Raw genomic sequence first — 13096 nt, 5'->3', positions numbered from 1 at the left:
TTTATAAGCATTTTAAAGTTCTATACATTCAAGGGTGATGAACGTGTCAATTTGCAAATCGGATCTGGCTAACTTTGGGTTTTCACAGCGTCATTCGTTAGGAGAGCCAGGTTGCCAATTATGACTCCCCACTTATGCATTTGGACTTAACTAGGTTCTTATTTTCCCAGGTACGCCTAGAAACTGGGGGCAAATACTACAATGCTCACATTCAAGATGTTGGACAGGATAATATGGTAACTGTCTTCATTGAAGAGCTGGCAGAAAAGTATGTATTTCTTTCCCTTTGATTTAGTATTCATTCATTGATGCTGTGATGCCAATTAGCGGCTAGGCTAATGGGACTGAAGTGGATTAAACATAAGAACCAGGGCTGGTGCTACATCTAAGTCAGGATGGCAATAATCCTTTGGAGGCTAACACAATGCAGAAGCTGTTAGCTTGCTTTCAAGAACATTACCTCAGACAGGCCGAGTTTATGACTATTTGCTAATCTGTTCAGCGGTTTGATGGTAGATTTAGCTCAGCAGTTTGAAACTGGCAAAACATTTCTAATGATAGGGGTTTTTTTTATAATCCAGTTCTCTACCTGACCCCCTCCTCTCTCAGGATTTACATAAATTTGTGTTGTTGGTGGGCCTTATTTTTTATTTATTTATTTATTTATTACATTTTTATACCGCCCAATAGCCGAAGCTCTCTGGGCGTTTCACAAAAGTTAAAACCATAATAAAACAACCAACATGTTAAAAGCACAATTACAAAATACAGTATCAAAAGCACAACCAGGGTAAAACCACGCAACAAAATTGATATAAGATTAAAATACAGAGTTAGAACAGTAAAATTTAAATTTAAGTTAAAATTAAGTGTTAAAATACTGAGAGAATAAAAAGGTCTTCAGCTGGCGACGAAAGCAGTACAGTGTAGGGGCCAGGCGGACCTCTCTGGGGAGCTCATTCCACAACCGGGGTGTCACAGCGGAGAAAGCCCTCCTCCTAGTAGCCACCTGCCTCACTTCTTTTGGCAAGAGCTCACGGAGAAGGGCCCCTGTAGATGATCTTAAGGTCCGGGCAGGTACATATGGGAGGAGGCATTCCTTCAAATAACCTGGCCCCAAACCGTTTAGGGCTTTAAATGTCAATACCAGCACTTTGAATCAGGCCCGGACCTGGACTGGCAGCCAATGAAGTTGTAAAAGGATTGGCGTAATGTGATCTCGCCGGCCAGTCCCTGTTAGTAAACGGGCTGCCCTGTTTTGTACCAGCTGAAGCTTCAGGACCGTTTTCAAAGGCAGCCCCATGTATAACGCATTGCAGTAATCCAAACGAGAGGTTGTCAGAGCATGGATAACTGTAGCTAGGCTATCTCTGTCCAGATAAGGGCGTAGTTGGTATATCAACCTAAGCTGATAAAAGATGCTCTTTGCCACTGAGTTCACCTGTGCCTCAAGTGACAGTTCTGGATCCAAGAGCACCCCCAAACTATTTACTTCATTTATATCCCACCTTTTTACCTTGAAGGAACCCAAGGCACCATACATAATCCTCTTCCTCCTCACCATTTTATCTTCACAACAACAGCCCTGTGAGGTAGGTTGGGCTGAGAGTCTGTGACCTGCCCAAAGTCACCCAGTGGGTTTCCATGGCCCAGTGGGGACTAGAACTCCTGACTCCTAGTCCAACATCTTAGCCCCTACACTACACTGGCTCTCTCTGCCTTCCTTTGGAGCAGTGATTATTGACCCAACTGTCTTATGTTCAGCCTTCATGAAAACAGACATGCAGAGAGACAGAGCTTGCAAGCTCAGGTGCATGGTTCAGAGGTGCTAGAGGTCTCATTAGCAGAATGGCATTCATGGCATGCAGGCAATGAGAGATGTGATTATAATCGTTCCAAACTCTTCATACCTGGGTCCTGTCAGTGGCATTGCTCAAGTCTGCATTAGACCTTTTCTCTGAGCAGTAAATGCCCAAAAGAGGTTTAGCCTTATAGGCATTCGTTGAGCAAAAATGAATGATCCTGCTTCCTCAGAAAGCAGTGTCTGGGTTTGCATGACATGGAAGTTAGCTATAGGTGGCCAACCATGGTTGGTTGCCGTGTCGTCTGAACCCAGAGCATTTTCCACGGGATGGGTTATTTTTCTGGAACAAGCCACACTGATAACCTATGGCTTGTTGTAGGGTTGTCCTTGCCCACAAGGGATTTTCGTGTCATCCAAATACAGGAGACCAATTTTATCATGGGTTGCGGCTCTCGGCTTCAAAGCCACTTGGCAGGAATGGCCAAAAAAAAGCCCATGTAGCTCACTTTTCATGATCTCACCCCTGACTGCCCTTCCATGATGTCAAAACAGCACTTTGGAAAAGCACTGGTTCCTCGACTTTTTCCAAAAATGTGCAATTGTGGGTGTGCGTGAGTGTTAATTTTTATTTTTAATTTTTCCGTTGGTCTTTTGGGATGGAGTAAATAGGGCACCAGCGATTCATACACCTGACCACCCCCACCTCCTGCCTCGAGCTCTGTTCGCTCCGCACCATGACAGCCTCCATCTCAGGGTTGGGTTTGTTTGTTTTTTAATTGACAGGGAACTGTAGTAACTGCAGCAGCAACTGCTGCAAAAAGCCACGAAGAGGGTGAGGGGAGTTAATATCCCCCCCATTCCAGAGTAGCTGGAGAGTCAGGGAAGTATTGAAAAGGTGGAGGACACTGAGAAGCACGAGTTCAACACTTGACAGCAAGAGAATTGCATTGCCAAGGGGGAGATATTTTCCCCCAAACAGGCAGTCTTTTCTTCTTGATTTCCTCGTATGTTACCTAGTCCACTTCCCTCCTCCCTTTGACAGCTGAAACATACAAGGAAATGGACCACACATTTCTTAAAGCAGGCTTACATACTAGCGCCTGTCCACATGGGCACGTGCCCATGTGAGTCCATACGCTGAGTGAACTGGGAAATCAAAGCCAGCCCAAGACATTTTCCTGCCTGAGGCAAACGACAAGATGGCGCCTTGCCATTCCACCTAGAGGAGCCAACCACACCGGCAGTTGAATTTTATTTTGACACTGGTGATGATGTGCATTCTGAAATAGCTTTGTTGACTCCATAATATCCTATCAGGATGGTGCCCTGGTGTAACCTCCACGCTCAGCAAATTAGGAAGATCCACAATATTTGAGTTTAAATGAATAGCACAACTTTGGGAATTCTGCAGGGCATCATTACCTGGGGAGGCAAAGATGTCCCCTGGTCCTCCCAAAGTTCCCTAGACTAGAATAAACGATGACATGTATAACCCTATACCTGGATGTGTCAGGTATAGGTGTCCTCAGCCAAAAAATAAAAAAATTGATAACAATCCTACATTTGAAGGATTCAGTGCAGGAGATGGATGCATAATTTAATGACCAATTCTGAATCGTTCAGTTTTCTGGTAGTTTAATAAGGATGGGCTTATTTCTACTGTTGACTTGAGTATAATGAGGGTAATACTGGAATTTCTTCTAGGGCTATTTTGCTTAATGAAGTGTAGTGTATATTTGCCTGAGCAACATTAAGTAGGCGGACAACTAATTTAAGTTCCAACAGTGATAAAACTCAGTTTGTGTTCTTATGTTTAGTATGCTTTCATACCCTTCTTAAGGGTATGATGTCATCAAAGGACATTGACCTTTGTTTTAATGTGATATTAATCCTGGTTGGTGTATGCCTATATGTAGGCATGTCGTTCCGCTGGTGAATTTGAAGCCTGTGACGCAAGTGACGCCAGTTCCCGCATGGAATGTGATCCCTAGTCGGAAAGGAGGAAACTATCAGAAAATATCAGGTGGGTACCAAAATGATAGTGGTGGGAACATCTGCCCGCCCCTGACCTAGAGGACTAAAGAGACTGTTGCTACCAAACTCAAGTAGCATAGAGGATTTGCAGTCGTATTTAGACAGAAAATCAAAATCTCTTTGTGTTCCCCTGGTTTTCTTTGCCAGACTGTAGTGTGATCAAGAAACAAGACTTCTGTGGGTTTATCAGCTAAAAAGCTGGAGCTATGTACCTCAAGGCGAGCTCACTTTTGAATGTCTTTCATTGACTTCTTTGGGAGACAGTAAAAGTGCTTCAACCTTGGCATACAGAGCCGGCTTCACAACCTCTGCTCTGGGATCCAGAGGGGCAAGTCATAAGGAAATGCTTTTATATACCCCAGTATGCAGTACCATTGAATGGTTGCTATGGGTGGAAAAGTAGAAGTTGTACTTTGGGATTCTTGCATTGGGAGCAAAACCAGATCACTGGGGTAGGGCAGTAATACTTGGTGGTGGTGGTAGTTTTGTGAAGGCTCATAACTGTAACATTTAACCAATTAGATCAATTCATTGCAAATATTTAGATTAATAAAAAAGATTCCCCCACGTTAATTGGGAAGATTTTAAAAAATCAATTTTATTGTTTTAATACAAACACTTATAAATAGTAGAGGTAAGGAACAACCACTTTAAAGAGAAATTCCCTCCTGTGTAACAGAACTGGAAGAATGCTTATTAGACGCTAACTGCAGCAACATTCATGTGCATCATTTTAAAATGGTGCACTTTTGTTCGTTAGAACTATTCTTACGTCAATTAAATAAAACTAAAATAGCGTGTTTTTGTTCTTTAAAACGATTCTCATATCCGTTGAACTGAACTGAATCTTGTAGTCAATTAAAGTGAACTGAAAATGATTAATGTTGCATAACAGCCCTAGTTTTAGTAAATCATAAAACAATTTACAAAAATGAATAGAAACAGATATAAAACAAACCACACAGGTAATGAACAGTGTATAAAAGCCAATTAAAAAACCAATAGAGTTTATAAGAAGGGTAGCACACCTTCAACCCCAACCCCTTTACAATTTACCATGTGTTTATATAGCTTAGCTGGATGTGTCCAGGTCGCTTAGTTCCGGGGAGCAGGGGGAGCAGGATTTGATTTTGCCCCCTGGTTCTACCGCAGTGGCAAAGCCTTCACCCGTTGACGGATGGTTGTAGACCTGGAGTAAATGTGGGCAGGAGAAGAGGACTTGAGGAAAATATCTGTACTTCCTGATCTCTTCCTTACCTGTCAAACCTGATGAGCCTTCAGCAAACTTATTAATGAAGTCCACATATTTCCCCGTTGAGCGTTTCGTCTGAGTAGCCCCCTTTCTCTTAATTTTGCTTCAAGTTAATTCACTTTAGCTGTTACAAAATGGGTGCAGCCTCAGATTTCTCACAAGCACGGGTGTAAAAAAGCAATAATAGACCTGTCTAATTCAAGCGAAACTTGTAAAAATAAAATTAATCTTGAAAACGTGCCGTTATTTAGTGCCAGTTCTAAAAGAAAAAATTCTACAGTGCAGGTTTGTTCTGTTTGGATGAGATACTCCTACTTCAAATTGGACTTACAACTAATACAAAGGAGTGAAGTTGAAACTCACCAACGCTTCAAAAATATCAGGCGCATATAGAATTTATTTATTTATTTATTACATTTTTATACCACCCAATAGCCGAAGCTCTCTGGGCGGTTCACAAAAATTAAAACCATAATAAAACAACCAACAGTCTAAAAACAAAAATACAAAATATAGTATAAAAAGCACAACCAGGATAAAACCACGCAGCAGAAATTGATATAAGATTAAAATACAGAATTAGATGAATAATATTTAAATTTTAGTTAAAATTAAGTGTTAAAATTCTGAGAGAATAAAAAGGTCTTCAGCTGGCGACGGAAGGAAAACAATGTAGGCGCCAAGCGAACCTCTCTGGGGAGCTCATTCTACAGCCGGGGTGCCACCGCGGAGAAGTCCCTCCTCCTAGTAGCCACCTGCCTCACTTCCTTTGGCAGGGGCTCACGGAGAAGGACCCCTGTGGATGATCTTAAGGTCCAGGCAGGCACATATGGGAGGAGGCGTTCCTTCAAATAACCTGGCCCCAAACCATTTAGGGCTTTGAATGTTAATACCAGCACTCTGAATTGGGCCCGGACCTGGACTGGCAGCCAATGAAGTTGTAAAACAAGAGTAAACCATTCTTGCTATCCCTAGTGTCCCGAGGGAGAGAATGGTGGGCACTTATATGGCTTATCGTGATTAAGGCTTGGCCGTGGGAAGCTCTTGAGAGGTGCCATCCACCCTTGTAGTTGCCAACCTGGAGACAAGAGATGTGAACAAAGTGGTACTTGTGACAAGAACTATACAAGGCCGCTTGTAGGGAATGGAGATTTAACCATGGTCAGCCTTCTGCCACTCACCAATTCTAGCTGGCCTTCCAGCAAAGCCAGATGCTAACCAGAAATGTGGCGACCAAAGTTATAGCACTACCATTTGTATTCTTCATAGTTCTTTGGGGCCCACTTCATATTGTCTTTGAAGGGCACTTGGAAGTGAGGGGTTCTTTTATAGATGCACCCAGGAGGTCTCCCAGGACCAGGGTACTAACTCAGTACTCCATTTCCTGCTTCTAATTGCCTCATTTTGGATTGCTCAGTGTCCTTTCGGTTCCACATCAAAAGGTGGCTAGATCATTTATTTTCCTGTTCTCCAGATACTTAATATTTTTGACAACCCTTTCAGTGGTACCTTAGCACTCTGGTCTTATTCATGTACTGTGTTATCAGTTTTCTCCAGGGTCTCTGTTTCTAAAAAAAACCCTGACTTTCCTTGAACATTCGCCATTTATTCTACACTTAAGGAAATGGAAAAGGCATATTTATTACTTCATTTATATTTTTATCCTTGGCAAAAGAGGCTCCCAGAGTGGTTTACAATCAGTTAGTAATAAGGCAGTCCCTGCTGACAGGTGTACAATCTAAAAAAGGTACAACATTACGCATGGTATGGAGAATGTGGATAGGGAGACATTTTTCTCCCTCTCTCAAAACACTAGAACCCAATGGGGTCATCATCCCATGAAGCTGACTGGTGGGAGATCCAGGACAAATAAAAGGAAGGACTTCTTCACACAGAGCATATTTAAATTATGGAACTCAGTAGCACAAGATGTAGTGGTGGCCACCAATTTGGATGGCTTTAAAAGGGGGGTGGATAAATTCCTGGAGGCAAAGGCTAACAATGGCTACTAGCCCTGATGGTTGTGTGCTAACTCCAGTATTTGAGGCAGTGGGCCTGTGTGCACTAGTTGCTGGGGAACATGGGTGGGAGGGTGCTGTTGCACCATGTCCTGCTTGTTCATCCCTGGCTGATGGCTGGTTGGCCACTGTGTGAACAGAGTGCTGAACTAATTGGACCCTTGATCTGATCCAGCATCAGGGCACGTCTTATGACATTCAAGGAAGAAAGGGAAGGAAGGAAGGAAAAATCTAGTCTTTAAGCAGGGCAAGTGGAATCACCCTTCTCACAACTGCTCATCTTCTGAGAGGGAGGGGAGACAGTCCAACTGGAGCAGCCCCTAACTTTTCCCATGAGAAAAACATCAATAGAATGGTTCTGTCCTCAACCGCTTGCAATCACCAAAACAGATCATGTTGAAAGGAAAGTATGTATATCAAAAACGTTTCAAAATTTTAATATGAAATTTCCCACCGAATTAAACCAGTTGATTAGCTGTCAAAACATGCCCATCACTATATCCCATGTGCATCGTCACAATACTGATTTCCAAATCCAAGGCTGTGCAAATACACAGTAGCAATATTCCAAATGCATTTCCACCAATCTGGTCCACTTCAGTGGGAGAAAATATAAACAATAATTATACCCCTTATTAAAACAAGATTAACATATGGTTTGAATTCCTACATGGAACCTGCCAAGCGAAATACACAAGCTTAGACATACCTCAGATAATATGCCCATTCCTCTAGGCCTTCCTCCATCTTCCTTCCCACAGGGCTGTTGATAATATGACATATATGCAAAAATTGCAATAGAAATGATCCAATTGAATGCTAGCTCTCTCTTTCTCCCTGTGTGTGTGTGTCCCCTTCATTTGCTCATTAATCACCCAGATAGGGATATAAAATCACGGAAGAAACTGTTCAAGAAAGTACGTGGAAAGGAAGTTTACATGACTGTGGCGTATCGCAGTCATCCCATCCTCCCTCCCCGGCTACAACACGGCATTCCATCAAGCCGATCATCTCCCATTCATTGCTCGCAAAATGGAGGGCATATAGGTCCTTACAAACATTATCATCCCCAGAATCCTCCGTGTCCTGGCAAGGGATATGGGATGTCCAGGTAAGAGTCCTTGTAGCTTATTAAATACGTTTTCTACTTCATTGCTAGATAGATAATCCAGGGCTGTGTACTTCCCTGAACTGCTGACATCAGAGTCGAGCTAATAAAAACTTCTAGACCATCAAGAAGCTTAGTCCTGTGATTATGGCCATAAGCTATGCAAATCAAGCAAATTTGAATATAATAGCTTATTTTGCATAATTTTATTCTGCATCTTGTCACAGGATACTCATAAAACTATGGGGAGCTCTGGATCTATGTTCCCTGACTACTGTAACGTTGGAGTTGGCTTCCAAGTTTTTGCTGCATATTGCTCTCAAGTTTTAAGAGTATTTTCCAAGAACTAGAAAATATGAGACTGTGACTGGGTTCAGAGAACACAATAACCAATGGTGGTTTAAATAGTCGATGGTAGGTAATTTAACCCACCATAGGTTGTCGTGTTGTATGGAAGGAGATTTTTTTAACCAAAAGTTGGTTTTTGGGGTGAAATGACCAACGCTGGGCAGAGTTGGCTATTTGAACCACCATTCGTTATCGTGTTGTGTGGAGGATGCTGTTGGTTTTTTCCTCAGCCACTGTTGGTTACTTTGTCAGCCACAGAGTTGCAAAGCAAGAGCAGTCAAAGTGGTGGCTGCCACTCTAATCCAACTGGCAGGATAGATTTTCAGCAGCAGTGGCTGATGAGATATCCACTAGCGGAGGGGAGAATGCGGAGGGTGAGTGTGTCAACTCAGCATGGACAAAGAGGCAACTCAAAGCTGACCCTAAGCCACACAGTTGATTATTTTCAGGTTGTGTGGGGAGTAACCTCTAGATAAACAACTGTCAAGTTGATTATTATCCCCCCATTGACTATTGTGTTGTCTGAACGCAACCCATGACTCAGCTAGGCTTTCTTTCACAATGCTAAGCGATGGTGTTGCGTTACGTCTGAACTGTGTGGCTGCAAACAGAGTTCTGGTTACAGTAGTCAAAGCTACTTGAATGGTGCTAGCGGGTCTATTGAGAAATCTAGATTTGCAGTCACTTCACTTTTTCATCCTTTGAAACTTAGGGGATCTGCCCGGTTTATAAACCGAAACAGCATGGTTGGCCCTGAAATAGCATTCTGTCCTACTGCGGGAAAGAGATGTTATCAGAGCTACGATAACTTCTCGTATAGATCACGGTAAGTTGCTGTAAATGTTTCTCATGAAATGCAGTAGGATAATCCACAATGCTTATTCTTTCAGTCTAAGACAGCCTTTCCCAGCCTGCTGCCCTCGAGACATTTTGGACTACAGTTCCCTTCAGCTGCAGCCAGCATGGCCAATAGTCAAGGATCCTGGGAGTAGTACTCCAAAACATCTTGAGGGTAGTAGTTTGGGGAGACTGATGTAGGATCAACTGGCTTCAGCCTTTTCTCCACTGAAAGGTCATACAGAGAGAAAGAACAGAGAAAAAGAACTGGGCATGTTTAGCCTAGAGAAGAGAAGATTGAGGGAAGACATGATAGCACTCTTCAAATACTTGAAAGGTTGTCACACAGAGGAGGGCCAGGATCTCTTCTCGATTCTCCCAGAGTGCAGGACATGGAATAATGGGCTTAAGTTACGGGAAGCCAGATTCTGGCTGGACATCAGGAAAAACATCCTGACTGTTAGAGCAGTACAACAATGGAACCAGTTACCTAGGGTGGTTGTGTCCTCTCCCACACTAGAGGCGTTCAAGAGGCAGCTGCACAACCCTCTGTCAGGGATGCTTTAAGGTAGATTCCTGAGCAGGGGGTTGGGCTCAACGGCCTTATAGGCCCCTTCCAACTCTATTATTCTGTGGTTCTAAATAAAACACCTATGCATGCATGTATGTGCCTTATAGTGTGCCAGGCCATTGGTTCATCGTCTAGCCCGGGACTAACTCTGACAAGCAGCACTTCCTTCAAAGGTAGATCCTTTAACTAGGGGGTGGCCAAGTTTTATTCCATCAATGGGTAATATGCCAGGGTCTCCATGTTGGTAGTAGTCAGGGCTGAAGCCAGCAGTGCTGGGCATATCCAGAACCAAAAGTGGGTGGAAACACTCGTCTCTTTCTCTCCCCTTCTCCTTTTCTCTAAGAGCATAAGAAGAGCCATGCTGGATCCAACCAAGGGTCCACCTGGTCCAGCACTCTGTTTACACTGGCCAAGCAACGGCCCATGAGAAACCCACAAGCAGCACATGGCTCCCCCTTTTCCTTCCTCACCCAGGCTGCCAGGGAAGGCACAGGTAGCACTTGCCAGAGGCCTGGATTGATCGCACACAGAGCACGTTTTGAAATTAGACTGAGGACTGCATAACATCAGGTGGAGGATTGCTGTTTGCCCAGCTTTGCTTTAGCCCCAAGACTGAACCTATGGGGTTGTTTTTTTGCATGCTAAGCATGTGCTCTGCTCTGGAGACACCGTCCCTCTAAATCAAGGGAGCACAACCAGAGAAGGTGACAGGCATTTAGCAGCCTCCTTTTCTCTCTCTCTCTCTCTCTCTCTCTCTCTCTCTGTGTGTGTGTGCATGTCCTTGCAATCACACCATTAGCTTCCAGCTTGCATGGCACCTTGATTCAGAAGCCCGTGTTTCTAGCCCAACCCGTGACTGATGCATTTCTAGGTTCAAATCAAGGCTTTGTCTCGTTAATCCTTGAGTTCAGCCATGCTTTACGTGACTCTAAGGTCAGGCCTGTTCCTACAACAGCGAATAAAAAGTAGCAAGCTGATGACATTAAACAAAGATCCATCAAGGTGAATTAAATGCAATCCTTTACAGGTATTAATTGATACGTGGGCTATGCAAAAGGGTAGGAGTTCTTTTGGATGTCTCGGAGTGAAGAATGGTAGTGGCAGCTTTTAACTTCTTGCTCCATCCTTCTTTAAGTTCATACAGCCATAGTCGCAGGCAGATGCAGTGTGTAAATAAAGAGTGCCAGTATGGATTTTCCCCTGAGAATGGCGAAGAGCCTCAAGGTTTGGAGGAAACTATCACTTTCTATGAAGTTGAAGAAGGGGATGATGCAACCTTTCCTGCTTTACCCGTAAGTCACTGGCTGCACCAGGGCAAAACCTCAAAAGGAAGCAAATTCTGGACAGTTTCCCTTTTAAAATAAAGGAACACATGAATTACAAAACAGATCAGATCACTACATTATACAGTGGATGCAGCCAAAGCAAATCCATGGAATAAAACTCCATGCGTTCATATTAAGGCACAGCAGTTAACATTGTAACGTTCAAAAGAGCAAAGAAATACGTATTGCCAGACACCAAATTCACACATAACTAATAATGGAAAAAGTTGAATCTGCAGAAATGACTCATAATCACAACGCATTTGAATTTAGGCTCCAAATTGATTTCAGCAGGTTGAAATGGTTTAATGTAGCAATAATGATTTCAGTGTAATTATTTTGAACCATCAACCATATAAATAAGAGAAGAAAGGAAATGGTTAAGCCCACACTCCCTCAAAGGTGTGCTGTCAAACCTTAAAAAAAGATTTTTTTCCCCATGATGTTTATCTTAACCTTCTGCTACTGCAAAAACAGTAGTTCCAAGTTTTGAAAGGGCCAGGCAAAAAGGTCTCTTTTTCATAGTTCTCTGCTTCTGCCAAGTTCGCTTAATGAAAATTACTTTGGGCCTCCGTATATATGAAGTAAGAAATAAAAAGTGTTTGCTTGCGTCCCTTACCTGTCTACATCTCCTGGATGATATTTTGCATGAATCCCGGAAGTTGTAACTCTGCTTAGGGTACTGTTCCCTTGCCTACGACAGGTTATAGAAGTAGGAGAGACTGTCTTACAGTATGTCATTTGCAGTCCTAATGAAACATTCCTTCTTGTTCCTCCAGAATCAGGGCAATCCGACTCCAATGGTCCCAGCTGCTGCAGGATTCTGGGTAGCAAGGAGAGGTCCAAGTCCAATCCCCCCTAACAAGCAAGGTCTCAATTCCTCGGAGGAAGAAGCAGATGAGCCCAGCGATAATGGTAAGAAGCCCGTAGCTGCCAGCGCAGGGCGCTTTGGCTCTGCAACCTAACCCATGTATTCCAGGAAGGCAGAACCTCTTTCATCCCGAGAGTTGGATTCCATTTTGGAGAAGCTTTTGGGGGCTGCATTCCAGTAGTTGGCGGGGACAAAGGGTGGCCCCCAAAATGCCAGGAGGAGGGTTATGTACGCCTTGGGTTCCTTGGAGGAAAAAAGACGGGATATAAATGTAATAAATAAATAAAATTTTAGCTTAGAGCGCTTACTGCTGTGTATCTCAGTCTTTTAGAACAGGGAGAACTGCACACAAAAGCCAGGAAACCACTAAACCATTGGTGAACGGGGAGGGGGTGAAGGTGTGGGGCCAGGGGCACAGGGGCACAGGGCATGGCCGTGTGTGGAACACACAGAGAGCCAGTTCAGGGGCGAGGGACAAGCCTGAGGCACCCCTGGTTTATTGCTTGCTACAAATGTAGGTCCTGCCACTCCGTTCTCTCTGCTTTTTCTCAAATGCTATTCAGCTAGTGGATTATGGCAGCTCACGGTTGGGTTGAGCCCTGGCCTCCCCATGTACGGTGCAGTAGCGCTACTACATTTCCGTTGTATAAATAAATAAAATGAAGTGTGCTGTGTTGGGGAGCCTGGCCGAGATATGGGAATAAATTAAAAGTGGGCCTCAGATTAAGTTTCTGGAACAATTGAAGACAACTGCTGTGCCCTGCGTTAACATTGACACATACCATTGAAGGTTCCCAACTTGGCATGAGTAGGGGGCCAATTATCTTTCAAGTTTGAACTCATGTGTTATTTTCAGAGTTCTGTACACTTCAAGGCACCAGGATTTTCCCCACTCCTTCAAAAGTGTCCTTCCCTTAATTAGAGCATC

At 43.5% G+C, this 13096-nt stretch overlaps 2 protein-coding genes across 2 annotated transcripts in view; one reads left to right on the top strand and one right to left on the bottom strand.

Moving 5' to 3' along the window:
* LOC134409340 (putative bifunctional UDP-N-acetylglucosamine transferase and deubiquitinase ALG13) overlaps nucleotides 1-13096 on the top strand; it is a 49039-nt gene that overhangs the window by 19019 nt on the left and 16924 nt on the right. The window contains exons 5-11 of the mRNA XM_063142051.1: nucleotides 171-268; nucleotides 3721-3848; nucleotides 7988-8065; nucleotides 8156-8219; nucleotides 9277-9390; nucleotides 11108-11264; nucleotides 12077-12212. Of these exons, the coding sequence (XP_062998121.1) occupies nucleotides 171-268; nucleotides 3721-3848; nucleotides 7988-8065; nucleotides 8156-8219; nucleotides 9277-9390; nucleotides 11108-11264; nucleotides 12077-12212 (775 nt within the window). The remainder of the gene's footprint in view (nucleotides 1-170; nucleotides 269-3720; nucleotides 3849-7987; nucleotides 8066-8155; nucleotides 8220-9276; nucleotides 9391-11107; nucleotides 11265-12076; nucleotides 12213-13096) is intronic.
* Nucleotides 1-13096, bottom strand: part of CAPN6 (calpain 6) — a 325901-nt gene that overhangs the window by 299954 nt on the left and 12851 nt on the right. The window lies entirely within an intron of this gene.

Source organism: Elgaria multicarinata, chromosome 15 (assembly GCF_023053635.1).
Source record: "Elgaria multicarinata webbii isolate HBS135686 ecotype San Diego chromosome 15, rElgMul1.1.pri, whole genome shotgun sequence".
Taxonomy (NCBI): Eukaryota; Metazoa; Chordata; class Lepidosauria; order Squamata; family Anguidae; genus Elgaria; species Elgaria multicarinata.
The sequence above is the reverse complement of the archived record's forward strand: the minus strand, read 5'-3'. Positions and strand labels throughout refer to the sequence as shown.